Here is a 25,793-nt window from a genome sequence, read left to right on the forward strand (position 1 = left end):
GGCGTGTGAGCACTGGGACCAGCCCTGGGACCTCTTCTGGCCCCCACCCCCTCTCACCGCAGCCGTGTGACCCTGGACCCATCATCTGCTTTCCTCCTCTGCCAAATGGGAATTGGGCTAAATGATTAGGTGGTGGAATTCATTGGCAATCACTTCCTACCAGTGGTCCCTAAACCCTCTTGGGGGTGAGTTTGTGTGTGAGATGAGGCAAGTGTGTCTCAAGCAGTTTCTCCTTCGGTGTAATTTCCACCATAACCCGGGTCTCCCACCTGTGGTATTAATTTCTTTGTAAAACAGGTTTTATTTTATTTAAAGTATCAGTGCATTACTCCTGGTGAAATGGTAACTTCAGGCTAGTACACGAGCTGGTACAGGCTTCCACGTAAATGAGCCCTGTCTTCATATAGAGTCTTTGCTTGTTCAGAAGAGACCCTAGTTGCTTACAGATCTCGCACCAGGCATCGCCATCTCATTCTCTCAGCTGCTAAGAAACATTTAGGATGGAAGCTCGACTGTTTTACAGTTTCAGAAGAAGCTGGTATACATTTCTGAGTTGCTGCCTAGAATACCAAATCCACCCTGGTAGAGGCTAAATCAGTCACAAAATCATTTTCTCTTTTCCTTCTTGGAGTAAAAAGAAAGAAGGAAAGAAAAACAACTCCTTTTGTTAAAATGAACTTTTCCATGTTATTTATCTTTCTTTTTTCTAAATTTATACACATTGCAACAGCCTCTGGGCACAGGGACAGGGAATGAAATGCAGTAACAGATTGGCTGAAATCAGATAAGCGCCCGGCTCACCCTCTAGCCTGCCGGTTCATCGCCACATTAGGCAGGAGCCTCGGAGAACAGACGAGCCTGCGTGGCTTGGATCTTTTTTTAGTCTTTGGTTTGGTGACTATACAGGGCAATGGTTACTCAGTCCTCAAAAAAAAAAAGCCCCTCACAATCTGGCTGGATAAAGCAGCGAGTCCAGATGTTCCTGTCACACACGGGACACCCCCTGGGACTCTGCCCAGCCTTGGGACTGGCCCAGATTCTTCGCCACCCCAGGGGCTTTGGCTTCCAGGGACCCTCTGCTCCTGGCCAGCTTAGCTCCTGTCCACAGAGCCCATCTGTGGGGAGGGGGCCACCCAGCTCACAGCTGAGTTCCTTTAAGGTGAACTTTTTCCTCCCAGACAAACCACAAAACATCTCTCGGAGCCCAAGGTTGAGCGTGGTTTGCACATCTACTTTCCTCCCATCCTGTAGCCATAGAACCTGTCCCCAGCTTGAAATTCACCTGTGTCTGGAACAGGTGTGAGGAGCCCGAGGTGGCTGGCGTGGTGGACAGGCTGGATGGCCCCTGCCTACAGACTTCTCGTTGTGCCATGAATGACTCCAGGGGGACGGCTGCATCCTAGCCGCACTCCTCCGTGAGCTGACGGCTCCCTGGCATGTGCCTCCAGAATCCGGGGACCTTGCTTTCATCCAGATGACTTTCACCTTGACATCACATGTAGCTTCCTCTGGTGGTGGTGACCTGATGCCCGAGTCGTTGGTTGCCAGTGCCTTTGCGATTCAGAATTTCATGGCACTAGTCACACTGACAATGGTGGAGACAGTGCCAGGGGTTGCCTTGAAGGTGCTGGAGTGGAACAGTGGGAGAAAGGGAAATTTATCACCATATCTCCCTGGGGGCTTTATGACTTTTGTACCATATCTTGTGTTTTATCTATTAAAAATATGAATCAATGGATCAAATATATAAAACGGAAGACATTCATTTCTTTAACACACATAAGTGCAGCCCCCGGTTCTGTGCCAGGGCCTGTGATTAAGGCCAGGGATTCAGCGGTGAGCGAGGCACCGTCCCTGCCCCGAGCAGCTCCCAGTCCAGAGGGAGGCAGCCAAGCAGCAGGAAGTTGCATCTGGTGTGGCCGAGGAGGGGCACTCCATGCAGGGCCTGCATCCAGTAATGAAGGGTTTGAATCCTTGGCCTTCACATTTCTTGCTGTTTCTACTTATTTTTGCAGGTGGAGCTTCCCCCAGCAAATATTTGGCGGCCACGCTGTCTCAGATCTAACGAGAACAGGAAGGCGAAAGTACAGGGCATCTCAAGGGCCAGTCCTGTCCGCAGAGACAGGGGCGTGGTCCAGCCTTGGCTGAGCACGGACCCTTGTCCCTTGGTCTCAGGCCACATCCTACTTCAAGTGTCTCGCTTGCTTCATTTGCTGGGGTTTTCTTTCCTTCTTTTTCTTTACTGCTCATCTGCTCTTCCATTCTTCTGAGGACTTTAGATTAAAAGGCTAACTGGATTTTTTAAAAACTGAGGTAAATTCATATAACATAAACTTAACCAGTCTAAGATGTACAACTCAGCAGCGTTTAGCAGATTCATGCTGTTGTGCAGCCATCACCTCTAATTCCGAAACATTTTCATCACCTTGAAAGGAAACCCTGTCCCCACGGAGCAGTTGTTCCCCATGCCGCCCTCCCTTCAGTCCCTGTCAGCTACTCATCTGTTCTCTGACTCTGTGGGTTTACCCATTTTGCGTATTTCATATAAATGGAATTATCCAATATATGGCCCTTTGTGTCCGGTTTCTTTCACTGGGCATCGTGTTCTCAAGGTCATCCGTGCTATAGCAGGTGTCAGTCCTTCCTCCCTTTTTACAGCTGAATAACATTCCTTTGACAGACCACAGTTTGCTTCTCCATTTATCAGCTGGTGGGCATTTGGCTACGGCGAATAGTGCCACGGAGGGGTAACTGGATTTTCCCCTTCCCGTTTCACTTCTCTGGGCCCCACGGGTGTTGGTCAATGACGTCACTAGCATCATTCATCGGGGGGTTGTTCATATCCCTTCCCCCTCTCCTGCACCGGCACCAGAGTGATCTCTCTCACACACCCTCCTGCTGAGAAACATTTCATGGCTCTTCCCCCCACCCTTGTTTTTCCTCCCTCTATTTTGTTTTGCTTTCCTTTTCCTCCTGTAATGAAATCGTCTTCGTTTTCTGTCTTCCTGCCGTATGCAGGAGCCCTGCAGACTCCTTGAAGAATCCATACATGTATGGAAAGGAAAATAAAAGTCACTGAGAATCCCACTCTTCCTGAGACAGTGGACTGCCCACTGGCATTTTAGAGACCACCTTTTCACATATCCCTTTATGCATAAATGCATGTGCACTTATGTAGGTTTCAAGGCATGGGGTGGCATTTTGAGGTAGATATTTTATTGTGGATCTTCTCCATCATTCTTCTCCCCTCCATCGACGCCCCCTCCCCATCCCTGCCTCCTCAGCCTCCCAATCCGGGTCAGCAAACTTGTGTGTCCTGGGCACAGGCCCGGGAGTCAGAGAGCTTGGGTTTGAGTTCTGGATCTGCCACTTAGCAGTTGTGTGATCCCAGCAAGTCGTTCACCTCTTATGCCTCAGTCTTTCCTTCTGTAAAGTAGGGATAATAATCACAGCTGTCTCCTGTCATTGTGAGGGTCATTCGCTCATCCATGTAAAGTGCTCAGAACAGAGCCCAGTACGTAGAGCTCATTAAACAGAAGCCTGTGCTGCTGTGCTGTTTCCACTGCCCCCGCGATGCTGCCGGGATCTTCCTTTGCACCGGGTGGAAGCTTTCATGAGCAGGCGAGCTCACCACCACCAGGCTACTGTGAGAGAAGTCTTGCCTCCTCACCCTGTCCTCATACTTTCCTCCCTTCTCTTGTCCCTGAGCAACAACACCTCCACATCAGGATGCGGCCACCCTGGGCCCCAGGCACTCCTGCACCAGCAGGGACAGGGTCGGGGTGGCTCTGCCGCGGCGCCCAGCCCATCTTCTCGCCACCCCTCCTGCCACACCTTTGCGTGTGTTGTAAGCACTGTGCAGACCCAGCCCTTTAAACACTGTGCTTACTCGGGGAGCAGAGCCACTTTCCAAAAAAAATAGCCCGTCTCTCTTGCTCAAGATGGAAGGCTCCTCTCCCATCTCAAGACGGCTGCCTTGGTGTGCGCCCACACAATGCCTTTCTTTTTCTCGGGGCGTTGTTCAGCCAGATACTGGACGAGGAGCACTGTGCAAAGGAAATTCAAACCAAAGGTGCATCGCATCCTCATTCTGACAGGTTTTAAATATAAGCGCAGTGTTTATCGTATCTCCAGTGCTATGAGTTCTCGTGTTTTTTAAAGACTAATATGAGCCCTCCTGAAAGGTTTGTGTAGGAAGGAACATTTTTTCCCCCTTTCAGTTTAAACAGTAGCACTAGTTGGCATGACAACCTGTGCTATTAAAAGTAAAGCAATAAGCACCGCTTTCTCTGTTTTTTAGAATGAACCCAAGCTGCTAAGAAGGTTTATTTCTTGAATTGACTATTAATGGCTCCATTTTGACAGAACATTATGGGGTCTTTTCCGAAGGGGGTGTGTGTCCCCCCTACATAGACATGGCAGCTTTAAAGACAGAAGTGATATTTTTATCTTTCGTCTTGAACTCGTATTCATTTGTTTATGGTAAATCTCAACAACATTATAGTTCTGTGGGTAGAACTGTCTGGCTAGTGCTTATACCAAGGGGACCCTTACACATCCCTGCCCCAGACACTTGTTTAATTAGGAAGCATTGTGAAAACACTTGAACATCTCAGCAGCCTACTGTTTGTTAGTTTACATTAGCATTTAGTATTTCATGCAGCCCCACTCACTCTGCAGAAACCCAGCCTTAACCCACGTGCCAAGGTCCCCAGAAGGCATCGGAGTGGCCTGGCACAAGTGAAACTGAAGACTCCTGAGAAACCAAGGTTCATGATAGGTGCCCAGGAACAGCTTGCCAGATAAACCAGTGCTTCAGAACTAATGTACATTCCCATCCTGCTTTTCTTTGGTTTGGGGGTAAACTGGCCCTAGATGTGCAATGAGTGTGTCTTCCCCAGATTGGCTTAAAGGTTAAAGGTCATTTACCTTGGTACTAAGCAGCAGAGGAAGAAGTGGGCCTTGCGTTAGGCAGAGCACTGGTACAGATCCCAACTCTGGTCCAGCTTTGAGGGACAGCCCTGTGGGGATCAGCCACATCATTTTTGAATGACAGGCCTGCCCTGAAGAATCTCAGCTCTGGAAATGGCAGCTGGCACCTACAGTCCTACCATTATGGAAGTGTTTTTTAATTAATCATGACTGCTCTCTTCTTGTGGCCCTCAAGGAAAAAAAATTTCTTTACTTAAAATACCATGTTAACAGTCTTAAAGTGTATAATTCAGTGGCATCAGTGGGATTCACAGTGTTGTGTAACCATTTGTCCAAACTTTACCATCAGACAGAAACTCTACCTGTTTAGCAACCCCCATAACCTAGTAACTTCTAATCTGCTTTCTGCATCTATGAATTTGCCTATTCTGGGTACATTATATAAATGGAATCTTGCAGTACTAATTTTTTTGTTTCTGGCTGATTTCTCTTACCCTAATGTTTTCAAGGTTCAGCCTTGTTGTAATAATATATCTGATCATGTGTATCAGGACTTTATTCCTTTTTATGACTAAATAACATTCCATTGTGTGTCTATGCCACATTTTTGTCTATTCATTCATCTATTGATGGACATATGGATTGTTTTTACCTCTTGGCTATTGTGAATAATGCTGCAATGAACCTTGGTGTATACATATCTGAGTTCCTGTTTTCAGTTCTTTTGGGTCTGTATCCAAGAGTGAAATTTCTGGGTCATAAGGTAATTCTATATTTAACTTTCTGAAGAACTATCAAACTGTTTTTCACAGCAGCTGCACCATTTTATGTCCCAAGCAGCAAGACACAAGGGTTCCAATTTCTCCACATCCTCACCAACACTTACTTTTTATTTTTGTTTTTTTCATTTTATTATAGCCATCCTAGTAGATGTGAAATAGTATCTCATTGTGGGTTTGATTTGCATTTCCTTGTTGACTAATGATGTTGAACATCTTTTCATGTGCATATTGGTCATCTGTGTATCTTATTTGAACAAATGTCTATTCAAAACCTTTGCCTATTTTAAAATGGGGCTGTTTGTCTTTTTGTTGTTGAGTTATAGGGGTTCTTTATTTAGTGTGGATAAAAGCCTTTAACAGATACATGATCTGAAAATATTTTTTTCCTATTCTATAGGTTGTCTTTTCACTTTCTTGATAATGTCCTTTGATATACACAAGGTTTTAATTCTGATGAAGTCTAATCTATTGATTTTTTTTCTTTTGTTGCTCATGCTTTTGGTGTCATATTTAAGAATCCATTGCCAAATCCAAGGTCATGAAGGTTTACTCCTATGTTTTCCTGTAAGAATTTTTTGGTTTTCACCCATATATTTAGGTTGTTGGCCCATTTTGAGCTAATTTTCATATATGATGTCAGATAGGGGTCCAACTTCATTCCTTTTCATGTAGAAATCCAGTTTTCCTGGCAACATTTGTTTAGAGGCTATTCTTTCCCCATTGAATGGACTTGGCACCTTTGTCAGAAATCAGCTGGCCACAGATATGTGGGTTTATTTCAGGGATCTCAGTTCTATTCTATTGGTCTGTATGTTTATTCTTATGCCAGTACCACACTGTTTTGATTGCTGTAGCTTTGTTGTAAGCTTTAACATTGGGAAGTTGTGAGTTCTCCAACTTTGCTCTTTTTCAATATTGCTTTGCCTATTCAGGGCCCCTTGTGATTCCACATAAATTTGAAGCTTGGCTTTTCCATTTCTGCAAAAAAGACTTTTGACAGAGATTGCATTGAATCTGTAGATCACTGGGATGGTGTTGCCGTCTTAACAGTAGCTCACATTTTGATAGCAGATCTGGCTTTGAATCTCAATTCTGCCACCTTACATGCCGAGTATGAACTTGAGCAGATTCCTTTACCTCTCTAAACCCGGCCCCTTATGTGGAAAATACAGGTGATAATAGGACCTACTTCCTAGGGTTATTGTGAGGAGTAAAGAAACAGTGTATACAAAATGCGTGTTACTGTTATCATTGCTACTAGTGGTGTTGATAATCTGCCTTCTAATGTAAAAATCCCCTTTGTAATAACCCTGGCCACTGACCCTTGACCCTTAGTAGGGTCTTTCATTGGGTGAAAAAACTCAGCCACGGAGTTGGGCAGACCTGGATTCAAATCTTGGTCTTTCCCAGCTGCTTGACTTTGGGAAAGACACTCAGCCACTCTGGACTTCAGTAGGTGTCAGGCAGCCAGCACAGCTCTTGGTGTGTAATACACTGCATTCCATCCCTCTCTGGTTATTAGAAAGGGTTGATCTGAAAATGTATCTCCTTGTAACTTTCACCTTTTCCATCTCTTTGGAGCCATAGAGCAAGTCCAGTCCTGCCTCAGAGACAGCCCATCAAATTTTTTGAAGACAACTATTATATGTCTTCTTTCCTCTAGCATAAAATGCTCTATCCTTTTAGTCTGTGGATTGGCAAATATGTCTATAAAGGGCCAGACAATAAATATTCTAGGGTTTGAGGACCAAGAGGCAGGATCAAGGGCATTGTGTAGGTACAACAAGAGAGGAAATAAATTTCCACAAGATTTTTTACTGATAAAATTCAAACTATAACTAGCAAGTACAACTTTTTTGTTTGAAATTGGGAAGTTGTGAGCTCCTTTAATAGGAATGGGATTGTTGGGAGGGGAGGGTTGGCATTTCTCTTAATTTGGATTCAAAGTTAGTATTTCCTCTCATCAAACTGATGGCCAGGGTTCATCTGCAAAACGATTCTTAGCCTTTAGACTCCATGAAAACAGGCAGCAGCTTGGCTTTGGCTCTCGGGCTGTAATTTATCAGCCCCTATTTTAGTCCTTTCTGATAGAGCGTCATCTCTGGATTCTTTGCATTTCACTGCTCTTCTCCCAGCGCTTCCTTGTTCGTCCGTGGCCCCCCTTAAAGGACATCCCCGAAAGAACGGATGCTGACATTCAGTCTGTGTTCCAGCATTCACTGAGCGCCCATTTTATATAAGACACACCCCTGGGGAGCGCCCTGGACTCCTCGCCTCCCCGCTAGGTCTTGCATGTGTCCAGAGGCAGCCGTGGTTGAAGTCCCTGGCGCCCAGAGTCAGGGGGTCAGGGGAGACGGACTGAACATAAAGGCCAAAAAGGTGAGGGCTGTTGAGGAAGGAGAAGGTAGAGGAATGAAAGGCCCACTTCTTGAGAATTTAGTGATTCATTTTATAAGAATAACAAAGGGCCACGTCAGCAAAGGAGCCAATGGAGCACTGCTTGAGTAGATCCCTGGTGGCCCTTTACTCACTGTGCAGACTTGATCCAGTTGCTTCCTGTACTTGAACGGAGAGGCTGCCAGAGGCTGGCGTCCAGTATTCACGTTCTATAATAAAGTCTGTGACCTTTGAAAAACAACCCACTCTCTGCTCCTCCCACCATGGCCAGAGGCAGTCATGTCCTCTAATTTAAGCATCTGCCAAAGCGTTAAAGCTTTGACACTCCTCTGCTTGGAGCCGTATTGCTGTTTTAGGGCAGAAAGAGAAATGGGAAGCGGGGGCACGGATGCGGGGTTTGCCTTATTTTATTTCCAGTTTAAGGGGAGAAAACTTGAGTAAGCCTTGACAGGTGTTGTCTGTGCTTCCTCAAAACTGGATGGGAGAACTTTGATCTGTAGCTGAGTCCCATAAGCATGCCTTTTAGAAGCTTTTCCTGGCCCCAGACTCCTTGTAGAGCAGATCTCCTGAACTCCACTGTAATCTACTCTTATATTTAGTTAATCTAGAAATAAGGGCACTGAACTGAGCATCATGGGACCTGGCTTCTAATTACAGGTCCGCCACTGTGTGACCCTGGACAGGTCCTGTCTCCTCGCTGGGTCTTAGTTTCCACGTCATAAAGTAAGAATGGGACAAGGTAATCTTAAAAGTTAACACGCTCTCTCATTATGTCAATCTGTGGGTCTAGCATAATGGTCTAAAATGTCTAAATTGCCTAGATGGTTTTTCATTGCTAAAGTAAAGAATTGAAATATTACTCATATACCATGTTAAATTTTTTAAAAATTGTTACCCAACTGCCAGGAATTACATTTATTAATTGACTCATTAAATATATATGATGTAGAAAAGAAAACCTTCCTAATCCATTGAAGGCTCTATGTTATGGGAATTTTTAGGATTTGGCCAACCTGTCCACAAAGATGAATAATGAAGACAGTTCACGTAAGTTATTTGTTCTATTTTAGTAGTGATGAATTTTAGACTTCAGCTCCAGGCTAAATTTGAGGAATATCTGCTTATTTTATTCCTGCCCCCACCCCCATGGGTTTCTGGATGCTGAGTCTCACCCTTGAATTCCAAAAATAGATGTTGGCTTTTCCCTGCTTGTGGTCTTGTACAGCTGTCACTGCCATGCACCCAGTTTGTGTAACTGGGCTTTGCGTGCTAGGAAGGTAGTTGCTAAATCCCTTTCTTATGCCAGAAGAACTTCTCATTCCAGGAGCCCCTCAGAGATGTCTGATTTATGAAAAGCCAAAACAGGAGACTGGAAAGGTTGAGCTCTCGCTCCCAAAAGGAAACCTTTTTGGAAGTGACATTTTGACTACCACTCAAATGATTAGGATGCCAGTTAGAGTCTCATTATTGTTCTACCAAATATTCTTGGTATTAAGTGAATGTTATCTGGGCTTTAGAGAGGTGGCAGTAGTATGATTACAGTGAATGGGCCTCTCTTTCCTGGCAGGAAGAATTCTGTTGCCAAATCCATCTTTTTTTCTTGTACGGGAGCTGGTTTGGAGATGTCACCTGCCGCTTCACGTGGGTGACTCAGGGATCCTCAGATCTGGACTGGACCCCCTGTCCCTCTCTGCCATCTCTCCGCTGGACACCGGAAGTGGAAAGGGACAAGGGGCCAGGGGCCAGCTCTCACCTCCCCTTTTCCGTCTCCCTCCGCCACCCGCCGGCACCCCTACCCCATTCCGAGGGCTTCTTGCTGCAGATCCAGCCCTGCAGCGTCTGCTACGTCTTTGTTTCATAAAAGCAACAACAGTAACATGTTTACAGCACTCGCTCTGTGCCAGACACTCTTTTAAGCATTTTACATATATTATTTCCTTTAACCCCAGAATAAGCCTCTGGCTCATGAGAGCGGAGTTTGGGTTAAGCCTGGGCGGTCCGGACTCAGGGCCGCACACCTGCAGGGCTTTGCTCTGCTCCCTTCCTGGTGCTGCCTCGCTAGCCCTCGCTGCCCCCAGCCGTGCTGGGCCTGGGTGACTGAAGCCGCCTCTTATATACACTCACCCCGTCCGTCTCCATCCCCCAACACCTACATCTTCTTAAAAGCCCATTTTCATCAGTACTTCTTTTAGACTGGCACCATTGTTAAAATGAAAATTATTTTACTGCATATATTCTGTTTACAATCTCCCTATTTCATTAAAACTGGAAATTTTCACTCTATCACAAATTTATATAATTAGGGCACTTAAAAGGGGATCGTCAGACAGGATTGGGGTGAGCAAAGACTTGGTCTATGGGGCAGAGAGTGTGGATAGCAGATGCCCCCAGTGACAACCTAAGTTCCCTTTGCTCTTAGATGCATCCTTTGGAAGAGGACTTCCCTTTGTGATTGAGGTCTGTTGACCTGAGCTGCTTAGGGGTTTATATAACCTCGATGTTTACAGGAGCATAGGGGAGGACATGTTATCTAGCCAAGCGGTGTGCTTGGCATCAAGTCTTCAGGAGCATCTGGAGCTGTCTGGGCCAGCTGCCATCACCGGGTGTAGGATGCCAAGAGCCCACAGGAAGACAGAGCCATCAGCTGTGAGGCGGGAGCTCAGATACCTCTGAAGTGGGGTGAAGGGTTAATTTGTAATTGTTGGCTTGCATTTCCTAATTCTCTATATGACACCCCTATGGTTTAATGGGATGTGGGTTTTTACAGTTTTAAGAAAGGGGTCCAAACTGGGAGGGACTGTGAAAGATCTGCCGTGGAGAGGAAATGCATGACCATGTAAGTCTTTGTCAAGTTGTGCGTCGTTGAGATGGGCTGGAGACGCTGCATAACTGGCCACTGTGGTGCCAGTAGACATCATGGGATCTGTGAAGTTTCTTGAAAATTCTGCAAGCTGGACAGGCCTCATCCGTCAGAGCCTCGGGGTTCCCAAAGAGGACATGGGAGCAAGGGCCCCATTAGCAGTCAAAAATATTGCTGAATCTCCAAAATAGTTCAGGGAACATGTGACATTTTTAGGAGCCTTTTATTTAGCTATACTTTGCTTTATGCAGCGCAAGTGGGCCTGATAAGTTGAGTGGCTGGTCTGTAATTACAGTCTTGGTGTTGTGGTTAAGAGCTCCAGCTCTGGAACCAGACTGCCTGGATACAGATCCTGGCTCTCCCACAACCTTGCACAGTCACATGGCAGAGCTGTGCGCCATTTTCCTCCTCTGTAAAAGTAATAGTACTTGCTTGTACCTTGTCGGGTCATTAGGACGAGCAAATGAGGCAATTCTTGTAAAGCAATTAGAAGAACGCCTGGCTTCACGGTGTTGTAAAAAAGCTCGTTGTCTCCGCCAGTTGAGGCGGTGGTAACAAAATGCCACAGACTGCATGGCTTACAAACAACAAATGTTTATCTCTTGCAATGCTGGGAAGTCCAAGACCGTGACTCTGGCAGATTTGATGTCTGGTGAAGGCCCACCTTCTGATTGCAGACTGTCCTCACCACGATGTCCTCATCCAGTGGAAGGGGCAGGGGATCTCTGTGGCTCTGCCCTCATGACCTCCTCACCCCACAAAGGCCTCACCTCCTAACGTCATCATGTCGGGGAGTAGGTTCCAACATATAAATTTGGGGGTCGACACAAACATTCTGTCCACACTGCTTATTAAGGAAATTATCAACATATGTTCTAGTTTAGCTCTGTAAAGCTGGACATTATTTTCAGAGGTCTCAGAGTGACTCCTTTTCTAAAATAAGGAAACACTTAGTAATGTAAGTAATTATTTCTGATATAATGTATTATAAGTTTGAAATTTCATATATTAAATTTGGGTAAAATGAGAGGCATTTTGTTGTATTTCTTTTCTATTTCAGAGGTTTTTTGTTGAAATATAGTCAGTTTACAATGTTGTGTCAATTTTTGGTGTACAGCATAATGTTTCAGTAACACATATACATACGTATATTCCTTTTCATATTCTTTTTCATTATAGGTTACTACAAAATATAAATATAGTGCCCTGTGCTGTACAGTAGAAACTTGTTGTTTGTCTATTTATATACAGTATCTGCGAATCTCGAACTCCCAATTTATCCCTTCCTACCCTCTTTCCCTCTGGCAACCATAAGTTTGTTCTTTATGTCGTTAGTCTATTTCTGTTTTGTAAATAAGTTTATCTGTGTCTTTTTTTTTTTTGATTCCACATATAAGTGATATCATGGTATTTTTCTTTCTCGTTCATTTCATTTAGAATGATGATCTCCAGGTCCATCCATATTGCTGCAAATGGCATTATTTTATTCTTTTTTAAGGTTGAGTAGTATTCCATTGTATAAATATAAGACATCTTCTTTATCCAGTCATCTGTCAGTGGACATTTAGGTTGTTTCCATGTCCTTGCTGTTGTATATAGTGCTGCTATGAACATTGGGGTGCATGTGTCTTTTTGAATTAGAGTTCCCTCCAGATATATGCCTAGGAGTGGGATTGCTGGATCATATGGTAATAATATATGAATGTTAGTTTTTTTAAAAAAGGAGTAATAGCTAACCTTTATTTAGCACCACTAGCCTGTATCTGAGGTACTGTTCTTGTTGCTTATTATGTATTAACCAATTTAATCTTTCTGATAACTCTCTACACTAATTACTATTATGTTTCCCATTTTAGAGTGAGGAATCTGGGTATAGAGAGGTTCATTGACTTGCCCAGATGCACATATTTCATCTATGGTGATGCCTAGATTCTTTATTTCTAGCCACTGTTCGGGTCGTGAATGCTGGAAGGTTCTCAGGCAGAAGTAGTGCCACTATTTGTTGGGGGCCAGCAGCATGTGATTGGGTCTACCTTCAGGGCCTTGGCTATAGGTAACAGAAAAGGCAACAATTGATTGCTTACCATTTAGCCCACAGATGCACAGAAAGCTGAAGACCTGGGGTGGACAGAAGTTAGGGAATTAAGGTACCTGCCCCAGTTTGGGAGGACACAAGTTAACTCTGGAGGGCCTCCACCAACCCTACTGCTACTGTGGCCCCCCAGACCTGGCCATGGAGACAACTTCCAACAGCCAGCCGCCTGCCCTGAGCTCGGGAGTCAGCCCGCTGGCAGAAGCTTCCGGTCGGCCGTGCTTGGGTCACGTGGCACACTGCTGTTCCTTCTTCTGCCCTCAGACTTTGCCACTGGGAAGCGGGTGTCTGTTTCCCTTCTATCTGCGGTGTCCTCCCCCACTGCTGCCACAAAACAGAAAGTCAGAAGAGTTTTGAGGTGATAGGCAGCCAAAATGACAGATGTCCTCTCCTTTGAGGGCTTCAGCTAGACGCTCCCCAAGTTCCCTGGAAGCCCCAAGCCTGCGAGTCTCCTCTTCATGAGGCTGGCATTTCCCGGCGGCACCTGGAATGGAGCTCTGTACCAGTTAGGCTCCCGGTGAATGTTTCTCACTGAGGATAACGAGTGAGTTAGCCTTTGGCACAGAAGGAAGTAAGGATGCGTGCTTATTTATAGCATTGAGCTTTTTGAATCAGAACAGACTGTTTCAGCTGTGGGCTCCTTTTGTTTATCAGGAAAACAGTTGATATTTATCATTCCTTTCAGCAAAAGGAGGAAGAAAAGCATTTAAACATTTAAATGTTTCTGTGTATATATTTAAGTACTTAGTGGTTATAGTGCCATGAATTAGTTGAGTAGAGCTGTTAGAACAAACCTCATTTTTGATCATCATCTACCAACTTCTCTCCACATACTGACTCCTCTGCCGGATTCCGCCCAGTGTGATCATCATTCTTGTTTCCTCCTCCATCATCCCTCGTCCCCCTTCCCTAAATCAGTTTCCAAGCACCGTTGGCTTTTCGTTGCTTGGCATTCTCTCCATCACACCTGTCCTCCCCCTCGTGTTCCCAGCCCGTACCACCCCACACCTGGATTACGTCTCCCCCCACCACATCTTGCCCACTTGATCTCAGCCAGCTGCTTTCATCTTCTTTCCCTGCTGTGCTTCTTAAAGGCACAGTGATGCCTTCTTGTTGCTCATCAGTGTAGCAGAGCAGGTGAGAGGGTCCCTGGGGGCAGGTTCAGATCCCAGCTCTGCCATTCAGTGTGTGTCTTAGTGAGAGGTGTATCCAGAAGTAATGAACGAAACCAGCTTCTAGGGACTTAACCCAGTACAAGTTTACTTTTCCCCCCATCAGAGAAGTCTGGTGAGAGGCGGCCATCTGAAGAGCTTCAGCATCTCGTGGCATCAGGGCCCCGGCGCCTCCTCTCTTTCTGCTCAGTCATTCGAGAGAGTGGCATGTGTCCTCATGCTGCTTCTCACTTCCTGACCGCCCCACCTCCCGTATTGAGTCTGGGTCCCAGGCAGTAGGACCAGGCCCGAGGGCAGGGTGTGTGCCCACTGAGGACGCCCACCCCTTAACTTCTGCCGACATCCTGGTCCGAGCTGGAGTCACAGGTCCACCCCCAAGTTTCTGGCTAAGTGCGTTTCCAGTGTGATCAGAACGAGCAAACAAGTGTCCGTCTTACATCCTACACTCGCCAGTAGGGACTTAGTCACTGCTTACACTTCGCTTTTTAATATATTGTTTAGGGCAGGTTTTCACAGTAAACCAGCCAGCATAGTACTTCCTGGGACTGTCTCTGTGAATACCATTTAAAACTCTGGAATTATTTCCTCTCCTCTCACCCTTCATTATAGCTGTATTGTGACCAGCATGTCACCCTCTCTGTGGCTCCTTTGTCTGTCGGCCGAGCCCCTGCCCCTCCCTCCTTGTCCATCCAGCAAGCCCGCGCGCCCCGCCCGTCCTCCCCCTCTGCTCCCGCCGCCCGGAGCACCACGAGAGAAAACGGCTACGTGGAGCCGTAGGTGCCCCGGCACGTCTACGCCAGTCTTTGAGGTGACCCTGATGTGAACTCTCATCCCCTTGGGGTGAAGTTTTTGTTGTCATTGAAAGCTTTTCTGTTCTTTTAAAAAACTCCTAGCCCTGTTCTTTTTCCTTCCTCCCAGCAACCACCTCATTCCATCTTCAGAGAGAAAACAGCGGCTGCAGGACAGCTCCCTGCGGCCTCTCCTCTGCATCCTACAGAACTGGCCTCCTTGGGAGAAGGCCTTATGTCAGGGGCCCTTGTTCCAGGGACCTGGCTCTCTAATTTGTCTTCTCAGTTTCTTCTCTGCCTGCTTGTTGCCTCCCCACACTCCTGTTATCCTAAAAAATCCCTGTCTCTCTGTGTCTCTGTCTTTCGCTCGCATAAACACACGCGCGCACACACACCTGCATATACAGGGCCCTGCCTGCCGTGGGTGTGCTCCCAGGCATGCAGGTCAGAGACTGGGGTCTCCTTTACTCCCACATCTCACCAGCCTCCCCCACCTTCCTTGGGTAGCCCTCCCTTGCTGATTCTAATTTGGACACATTTCTTGGTTCTGAAGTCCTAGAACATTCTATCTCCCTTATTCCTGGCCTTCATCCACCCTGTCTTACACTCACCCCGTCACCACACACCCACCCCATGATCGTCTGTGAGTGCTGATGTCATCATGTCACTCTCTGCACAGAACCCAGAGGCTCCTGACTGAGAGTGACCTCCATCTGTAGGTTTCCCACCACAGGCTGGCACTGGGGAGGCAGAGCAGTCAGGGTCTCTGCCAGGGATGGTTTCTCACAGTGGGGCTGGGCTGGGCTGGGCTGGGCTGGGGGGAGACATCCCATTAACATACAGTTATGAACTTTAGGAGGACAGGGAAGGAAGAATCAAAGCTGAGGTGGAGGAGGGAAATGGAACGACTTTGAAAAGGAGCTACCGTGTCAGACTCTCAGTGACGTGGCCCCAGCCCACGCCTGCCTTCCAGCCTGATTGCCCTGCCTTCCCGTGCACCCGAGGCCCACTCGATCTCAGCTGTGGGCCTAGGTGCATACTGGACACTTGCCATTGGCATGTGGAAGCATACTCTTTCATGCCTCCACATCTTCGCTCATCCCGTCTCTTCCTGGAGTACCATCTCCAAATCACAGCTCACAGCTTTGTTTTTTCCCTCCTCAATCAAAACCCAACTCAAGTACCATTCTTCCAGGACGCCATTCCCGTCCCCTGCGACCGCTTTCCTGCAGGACTTTTTGTGTCCTGCTTTTGGGGCACTTGTCAGTGGGGACCTTGTGTTGGAGTAGTTTGTGGACCTGCCTCTTTCCCTGTACTGGATGAAAAACCACTTGAGATCAAGGGTTGTGTTGTAGTCAACTGCGGATTGTTCTGGCTTCTGGCACAGTGCGTGGTACCCTGTGGGGAGTCCTCAGGAGGGATGTGGTGGAGGAATATGTTGTAAGCATTCAAGGGAAGCAGATATTGTAGGAATTCTCTTGGTGTGCACAGACACAAACTCACACCTGTCCAGTTGTGACATTAGCAATTCTCAGATATCTGCATTCGTTCTTCTCTCCAAACCAGTGCTTGGAAAGAGCCATGAAGTTTGCCTTTGAGGAGTTCCACCTCTGGTACCAGTTTGCTCTGTCACTCATGGCTGCTGGAAAAGTGAGTCTCCCTTTGGGATACGCAATTCTCTATGTTGATGGTTAATTTGAATTTCATGGGATGGCATGGTACCTAGTAGAAGTCTAAACCAACTATTTGAAACTGTCCTGTGGTAATTTACAAGTGAACAAGCAAATTTAATTATTTGGGGAGGGGGCCAACATGGACATATCACTGAGAAGAAGAATTCTGAAATTCTTGCCTTTTTCTAGTCATTGTAACTTTATTATCTGAAGATGTAGCTTAAACCAGGGTTAGTTCTTCACACTGTCCCCTTTCACTCATTTGAGCATGTAAACTGTTCCTGGAGGGGGAATCTTTTAGTTACCTTTAGCAATATATGATATTAGGTGGTGTGTGATACTGGTCGAAAGCATGGGCCATGGAGAGAGAGGCTGGTGCTGCCCTCACAGCCATGCGCCACACCGCAAGTGGCTTAGTGTCTCAGTGTCCTCTTCCTCACAGTGGAGAAGGAGTTGTACCGACGTCATAGGATTGCCATCAGGTAATGAGGTAACACCCACCAGGTGCTTAGAATAGTACCCCCACCACGAACACACTCAGTAAAGATGATAGCCACTGTTATTCTTGTGCTTTTGGGTTCTTTAGTGAATTAAGCCTGAGACATAAGACTATATGAGCACAGTGGAGACAGAAATTTTATACGGTATGCTTTCAATTGGATAGTTTATTTTTTATAATAACAAGCCTCCACTGTCTTTATTTTTTTTTCTTATTTTTACAGTGGCTTCCCAGGTAGGGAATAAAGCTAGGGCGATTCCATGGAAGCATCTTCACTTGTTTTAACCACAGTTTACTCCCCCAAGAGCAGCAAGCTGTGGTGATGGCCATCCCCGGGCCTCTGCTTAGTTGGGCTCAAAGTTGGAAAACCTCACTGAGAGGGCACCCTAACCAGAAACCCCCGCTAGGAAAGCTTTAGTGTTTGGTTCTGTCAAAAATTTTGAGTTTCACGGAAATGATCTCCTTTTCCCAAGTCTGCTCGTGCCGTGAAGGTGCTGAAAGAGTGCATCCGTCTGAAGCCGGACGACGCCACCATCCCGCTCCTGGCTGCCAAGCTGTGCATGGGCTCGCTTCACTGGGTGAGTGGGGCCGTGGCTTCGGCGCATGCGTGGGGCTGCCACCCGTTTCCATTTCTTGGCAGAAGGGAAATAGTAGTAATTCATCAGCTACCCCAAAACAAGGCTGTTCAGAGCCCCAGACCCCTGGCCTGGGCCACTGGCCTCCTCAGGCCTCACCCGTCACCCCAAAGACTTAGGACAAGCAGCAGGTTCCTGGAACACTCCAGGTTTTTCTTTTTCATGCGAATGTGCTTCAAAAGTAGAAATGGTAAGACAGAATTGGAATTCACAGTCAGATACATCCTGATGCAACTAATGGGGGAGGGAAAGTGGTTAGGTCACTCAGTGATTGCATCTTAGCAGAGCCTGAGTTTTTCTGTGAAGCAGAGTCACCCCCACTTGAGCTCCTGTGTAAACCCACTTCCTTCCTTCCTCCTCCTCCACAGAGGCTTTCCTCCTCAAATGTTCTTGTCCAGATTTGAATCTGGGGAGAGCCTGACTTCTAACAGTTGTAGTCCCTCAAAAATACACCATTTGTGTAGAAAGTAGGAGACTCAGACTATTGCTGACATGGTGCTGTGGACAATTGCCACTCTGGTGGACTTCTTAAAAAATTTTGTTTTGTTTTGGGGGGGTGGGTAATTAGGTTTATTCATGTATTTGTTTTTATAATGGAAGTACTGGGGATTGAACCCAGGAACTCATCCATGCTAGGCAGGCACTCTACCACTGAGCTATACCCTCCCCACTCAACTCTGATGGGCTTTTAATTTCTTTGTTTAACTTCACATCAAAGTTAGTGATGAGAAATTACCCAAAATACTGATGCTGAGGTTTTTTTTTTGTTTGTTTGTTTTTTTTACCATTATGGTCCCTGCTGCTTTTTTTTTTTTTCACTTATCCTCACCCAGCAGGACAAAAGTAAGCTTTGTAAAGAAAGTGTTCTACTTTTGTTTAATTTTTCTTGGGAAAATGTGGAAGAAAAAAGACATTTTGAAAGAGCAGGCTCTCCCCTGAAACATAGCTTCTTTGTGTGGCCCACGCGGGTTTCGACAGTTTGGTGCGGCAAACGCAGGGCATGCAGGCAGCTCCAAGAGCGGCCAGAGAAGTGGACCAAACCTTTTCTGGTTTTGAAGATGCCAGCTGTGATTCTGCTGCATCCCTTCCAGCGGTGCCATATACATCTCTGACGCCCAAAATAAACTTCTTTTTTTTTTTCAAGATGAGAATAACAGATCTTTTCTGTATTTTTTATATTTTTATTATTAAAATATCCAAATACCACAAAAGTAAAGCATATCATCAACTATCACCACGCGCTGTCACCCAGCTTCGATAACATCAACACTTTCATACTTCAAAGGAATAGATCTTTTTATTTTTGCCTCTAATGAGTTGTGCAAAAAGTCTTTAATGTGGGTGGAGTTTACAGGTGCACATTTTCTCATTGGAATCTGCTGATGCAAGATCCATGTGCTGTGTGTTGTAAAATAAATAGATGGAGTTTTGAAATTTTTAACAGCTTATGGGAAAGAGAATCTGAACCTAAATGGATTCTTTGTTATACAAAATAGGAAAGACCAAAGCACCAAACATTTCAAGAACTTTATTCTTTACAAGTTTTATATGTATATACACATATTACATATAAACTTCTGAATACCTAGCACAACTGTATTATAGAGGAAATCAGTGAAAAATAGAGACACAAAAGACTCCCACCAAGTATGAAAGTGATGTTGGAAAAGAGGGCAAAAAAGCTATAAGGAAAAGTGTGAAGAAAAAAAGGCAAGGTGGGAATCCAGAGGACAGTTTGAGAGGCTCAGATAAAGAGAACAGAATCACCAGAGTGGAACTGGAAGATTCGGGAGTTATTTTCACAATGACTCATCAGAAATTGTTCTGGGCAGCAGATGCTTATGGGAACTCATGTTAGAAATTCTGCAGGTTATTGTTGTTTTTAACTTGTCTGGTTTTTCAGTTGGAAGAGGCTGAGAAGTTTGCCAAAACTGTCGTTGATGCGGGAGAGAAAACATCAGAGTTCAAGGCCAAAGGCTACTTAGCCCTGGGGCTTACGTACAGTCTGCAGGCCACTGACGGTGAGCGAAGTCCCAGCCCCCTGGGGGCTGTGGGGCCGCAGGGCTGGGCTGCCCCAGTCTGCCCTGCAGGACTCCCACTGTCCGCTCTGTCTTAGGAGGGCGCATCTCTGGGTCATTCTGATGTGCCATCCAGTGGGGCCCGCAACTGCTGTCCTCTGTGCTCAGACAGGTTGGAGGATGGGCGGGAAGGGACGAAGGCCCTGTCCACAGGTGCATGTGCTAGTGGTGCACAGCTGCTCAGTGGGCAGGTGCAGGGCATCTACCAGGAGGTTTGAGTGAGCAAGGCCTTGAGAGACAATTTACCCAACCCAGCCTGCACCTGACTCTGCCTCAACACTTGGCCTGAGCTCTCCCCACATGAAGGGATGTTGAGATTTAGGCATAAGCTTATGGAAGCATTCAAGGCCCACCTCCTCCAGGAAGCTTCCCTTGATTTATTAGTACTTGCCCCTTTTCCACCTACACATTTTAATTCACAGATAGGTACACGTGTGCTGTTGCAACTCACAGTATGTGCAGTGACATTATACATTTTGGGTGTGCTTACTGTTTTGCTGGATGGGCTTCTGGCCAAAAAAAAAAAATCTTAATTATATTTTCTATACTTAATGAAGTTTTCAATTATATCTTTGCAGAAAACGTAAAGTGATAAATTGTTTTTCTGAACTCTATTATCCCTTTAACATTTTGTTGTTAAATATAACATGAATACCAAAAAAATCTCAAAAATGAATGTATAACTCAATGAATTGGTATAAAGGAAAATATTCTTGTGATCATCATCCTGATCAGGACATAGAACCTTGCTGGCCACCTGGGAGCCCTTCATATGCACCCCTCCGGCAATCACAAGCCCCCCCTTCAGAGAAAACACTTCCCTGACCTTTATGGCACTCACTTTCTTTCTAATTTTGCTATAGTTTATTACACATTACCCCAAATCTTTTTCTCTTTGCCCTGAAGTACCAAAGACCCTGGAGAATTTTGCCTATCAATTTTCAACAATGGATCTTTTGTTTATTTTTCACATACACATGATATATTGGCAACACGCAGAACGTTTTTTAACTATAGTAGACTTCCAGTGAAGTGTCAATTTAATACCTTATATTTGTCCATATAAATTCCTCGCTGGGACTCGACCCCTAATTAGCCCTGTGACTTTGGGGGAGTCACACGACCCTGTTGGGGGTATTCATGGTTCACCTGTGTCCCCTCTCCAGTTCCTTCCAGCCCATTCACTGTTGTTCTGAGTTAGCCGTGGGTTGCAGCCACATGCAGCTCTCTGGGCAGCCTTCCACCGTCCTCAGAGTGATGTAAGGATGGCATCTGCCATGTTGGATTTGTTAGACGAGGGCAATCTCCAGTTGCAGCAAAAAACAGGTTCCTCCAGGACTTTTTCTAGTATCCAGTTGATTTTCTAGTATCAGTGTTGGGTTTGCCTGGTCTGTCCCTTGTGTTCACATAAATAAAGCTCCTGACCATTGCCCGTTGTGAACTAAAGTGGCCTTTCATGACATCAGGCTAGCATCCTTGGTTCTCGGTGCCAGAAGGAACTCTGAAGGCATCTAATCCACAGCATTGGTGCTTGAATCTCTTTATTCCGTACTGGCAGAGCCATTCTTCCCCCAGGAGTTATGTGCCTGCATTTGAGAATGTTTTCCTCTCTGGAGTTCCCAGTCGGTCTTTTGAAGATGGGCTCCTGTTTCCAGGGGTACCAAGAGTGACCAGCCAACTCACACTCACCCGTTGCCACGAGGCCACAGTTATTATGCCCGACCAGTGCAACGGCTTCAGGCTGACCTGGGACAGGACGGGGCACATAGGCACCCAGAATTTGTTGCTATAATCCAGTCAAATGTATAGTCTTTGTGAAAAATCTTGTATTTGTCGAAAACCGACTGATCTCCCATGCCACTGACTAATGGAACCCTTTTCTTAGCTTCTCTGCGAGGGATGCAGGAGGTCCTGCAGAGGAAGGCGCTTCTTGCATTTCAGAGGTGAGTGGGAGTTCATCTTTTCACTCGGCTGTACATAATGACACCAAAGTATGATAAGTATAAAAAGAAGAGATATTTATAAAGATTATGTAAACAGCGTTTTACCCGGAGAGTCTTTCTTCTTGAGCACCGAACATACAGTATCAAAACTTGCTGCATCACTTGTTGCCATGTGAATCTGCGTTCTTCATCTGTTTTTTCATTCGGGCACATTTTAGTCATTGCAATGAAGCGATTTGAGCTCTTAAGCTAGATGCTTTTTTATGTCTTGGGAGATGATGCTTTTTATTAAAGACATTTCTCATCATCTAGGTAAAGGACCATTCTTTTCCACTTTTTTTTTGAACGTGTCAAGCTACAGATTTTTATATTAAGACATGAAAAGGCCAGATTTCAGGACAGTCTCTGAAATACTATGCAAGACAGTCAGGCCCGCAAGTCCCCTGCCACACTCCATAATACCTTGTGCTCACCTCCATCACTGTACATTTCAGGAGATTAGGAGACCTCCTTATAGTTAGAGAAAGCTTGAGTGTCACAGTGCTCTTTGACATCCCTTATTTAACTTGATCCCTACCCCTCAGCAATAAGGTAGACGGAACAATTAGCGCTTTCACTGCAGGTGAGGGACTGAGATGCAGGAATGAAGAGCATCGCATTGTAGTCAGGATGGAGTCAAGGTCTCCTGATGCTGACCAGCTGTTCTGCTACCCACTCCACCACACTGCCCTAAGCTAATTCTTATTGCAGGTATAATAAATCACTAACGTGAACCATTGCCTGAAAGTATAACCCCATGATGTCACATCTAGAATTGGTATTGATCCTGCCGTCTTAAATATATCTGAGTTATATTGATTTCTTGAAATTGTATGAGAAACTTAGTTACTTTTCCAGAAATTTCGCGAGGCCCTCTCAATGCCTAATAACTGTTGTTAGATTTTCCTGAGTTTCCTTAGAACTGGGGTTGCCTGCAGATTTGTCACAGGGTACATGCTCCTTTTTTTTCCCCCAATCATCATTGCTTGGTTTCAGTTCATCTGAAACGCTTTCATCTCTTTTCCTCCCATTTCCTTGCCAACAGCTCCTGCACGTTGTCGGTCCCAGACTGATTAATGACAGAAAGTACCAAGTGACATCTGCAGACGGATCTCCTCTCTCTGTGCTAAGTTTTTGTTGGTGTTCTTCAGCACAGAGTGTGGAAAGCATTTCCATTTCAAATGATTTGGAGTTTTAAATTCTTCAGTCCTAGTTTGTAAAACCCACACATGGATGCCTAAGAAAGTGGTCATTACATCTGTTTCACTTTTCTTAAATCAGCACATCTTACTGGCTCTCTAAAAACAGCCATGGTGGTGGTCTGCCTTGAGCCGCAGAATTCATAACTTCATGTTACATAACATGTTCCATTGGCCTGAATTTCTTTTTGTTCCTCTTTCGCTTAGTTTTTAATTCAAAGAGATTTTTTTAAAATATTAGTTCATATGGGAATAAAGAGTTATAAAATCCTACTAACCTACGTGATTATATTGAGGAAGGCTAACCTAGATTAGTATTTGTGTGAAATAAAGTATATTTTTCAAAGGAATAAAACTCTTTGTTTCAAGTACACATTAACTAGGACTATCCTGGTGCACTGTAGACTTCATAGAAGCCTATAAGGGAAAGATTTTACTAAGAATGACTTGTATTATTTTTTAAATGTAAATGGATGTTTAAAAATCACTTAGATGAGAAACTCTTTTTTTACTATGTATTTTAAATCTTCTCTCCACAATTCTGTTTATCCTTTTTTTTGTTTTGGCAATTTTTTGTTTAAAAAGAAAATGGTATAGCTCAAAAAGGGATGGAGTTGCAGACATAGCTATGTGAGTAGTAACTCTTAATTATGACTGGAGTCAGAATTCAGAGAGCTTTGCTCGCTCCTGGATTCAGAGAGGTGATTTTTTGAAGACATCCCAGTTGCATGATTTCATCTTAATATTGAGACCCTTGGCTGTTTGTACACTCATAAGCTCAGCCCAATAGGCTGAACATGTTCATTCGCCCTGTCCAAAAGTATGATGAAGAAAGACATGTGTTGTTTGCAAAGCTTCCTAAGATGCTGAATTGATCTGAGCGGCTGCTCCTGGGGGCTCTCACATCCTGCAGAGACAAGCAAGGCTGGAAACAGTCGAGCGCATGTCTCCCTGCTTCATCCCCCAGCAGGCAGGAAGCCCAGCTGCTCCATGAGGAGGAGGTGACATGGAGTCATCGGTGTTTGTCCCTCAGTGTGGTGGAGGGGCACAGTCTCACTTTAGTTTCCTCTCTCACTCCTAACTTGAGTTTAAGTTTGAATGTGGTATGTTTGTGGGTATGGAGTGCCCGGCCATCCCCGTCTTTTGGGAACTGAGCAGTTTCCCAGAATATGAGACTTTCAGTGCTAAAACCAGGAAAATACTGTGCAGGCCAGGACAAACGGGTCATCCTCTGTGTGTAACTAATGGGAGGTTCCTGAATAATAGATTAACGAGGTTTGCACTTTTCTTTCTTGACTTAGTAATACACTAAGCCCATGTCCACTGTAATCAGGACCGAAGGGGACGTCAAGGAAAATTGGCTAAATAAGGCAGCAGGGTGACGTGGTGGAGAGACCAGGCCTCGGGATTTCACTTCTGGCTCAAGAAACATGCTTGTTCTCCAACAAGGTGCTTCAGAGTAGCTGCTTCATAAGTTGTAGTTAACATTGTTACAAGGTCTTGTGGACCAGGGTCAAAATTGATCAGTGGTCTGTGTATTCTTGGTTCAGCTCTAGAGGATGCTGCAACTGGAGTCTAGCAGAGTGATGGGGTGGACCTCAAGGCGTTCTAAGGTTTAGCCAGGCGGTCTGGGAGGCCCATGCCAAGCTCTCCAGGAGCAGCTTGGCAGGCCTCTCTCAGGGCACTGCTCCACTGCACCATCCTGATCACTTTGGTCCCCCTCTGTGGGGCCAGGAGGAGCTCCTCAAGGAAGGGCACTTGTATTATTCATCTCTGGACTCCCTGAGGGCTAGCACAGGGCCTGACATCACGGCAGGTACTGCATAATGTGGATGGATGGATGGATGGATAAGTATTTGGATGGGTGGGTGATCTCAGCGGGCCAGTAGCCTAACCATCTTTCTTTTCCTGTGGAAGAGAAATAGAATTAATGGACATGGAGGTGCTTTGACGAAGGAAGCACTTTGTGAGTGTCCCTGTGGAGACATTTTTAGGTCTCTGGGTTTCTCCGAGCTGCCTCACCAGGTGCTCATCCCATGGGAATGGGGTTTACGGGGGCTGCTCTGAATGAATTCACGTGCAGAGTCCAGCGGGCTTGCAGTTTTTGAGATCACTAATGTCCTCCCTCTCACCTGCATCACTTGCTGGTTCTGCCGAACAAGTTTCCTGTGGGCATCCGCACGAGGTTTTGTCGCAGGAAGCCTAGCTGCTGCATTTGTTCCACACGACTGAGGCAAGTTTTCTAGCGTCGACCTGAGATGGTGACCACGCACTTTTCCTAGTTTTCTTGGGCATCTCCATGTTTCCTTTTTCCTTTCATAAACTGAAGTGGCCAGTTTAACTGATTGGCCGAATTACTGAAATAATGCTTTTTTAAAACGTGCATGTTTAAGTTGTGCCTCGTTAGAAATTTGGCTGTTGGCTGTTGGCTGTCCATCGTTAGCCAAGTTGACAGTTCTTCAGATGTTATCCCAATGCACCCCAGAAATGCCAAGATTTCCAGCACTTCTGTTTCTTAGTGCCGTGGCCAACAGTTTATAATCATTTGAGGAGGCCAAGGTGGGGCCTTTGGTCAGAATGATTCTGATCCACACCCTGAGTTCACCAGACCATCACCAGCTTTCCACGTGGCTGGTGTTGGAGAGAGGCAACCAGGATTTGATTTAACTTCATTTGAAAAAAAAAAAAAATCTAAACTGTACTG

General features: G+C 45.5%; 1 protein-coding gene across 7 annotated transcripts in view; it reads left to right on the forward strand.

Annotated features, from left to right (window-relative positions):
* The window catches only part of TTC7B (tetratricopeptide repeat domain 7B), a 225,336-nt gene that overhangs the window by 107,941 nt on the left and 91,602 nt on the right, over positions 1-25,793 (forward strand). For all 7 annotated transcript variants that reach the window (XM_074365147.1, XM_074365148.1, XM_074365151.1 and 4 more), the window contains 4 exons: positions 16,590-16,673; positions 17,669-17,773; positions 19,734-19,851; positions 21,794-21,851. In XM_074365147.1, coding sequence (XP_074221248.1) covers positions 16,590-16,673; positions 17,669-17,773; positions 19,734-19,851; positions 21,794-21,851 — 365 coding nt within the window. The remainder of the gene's footprint in view (positions 1-16,589; positions 16,674-17,668; positions 17,774-19,733; positions 19,852-21,793; positions 21,852-25,793) is intronic.

Source organism: Camelus bactrianus, chromosome 6, assembly GCF_048773025.1.
Source record: "Camelus bactrianus isolate YW-2024 breed Bactrian camel chromosome 6, ASM4877302v1, whole genome shotgun sequence".
In the NCBI taxonomy this organism is placed as follows: Eukaryota; Metazoa; Chordata; class Mammalia; order Artiodactyla; family Camelidae; genus Camelus; species Camelus bactrianus.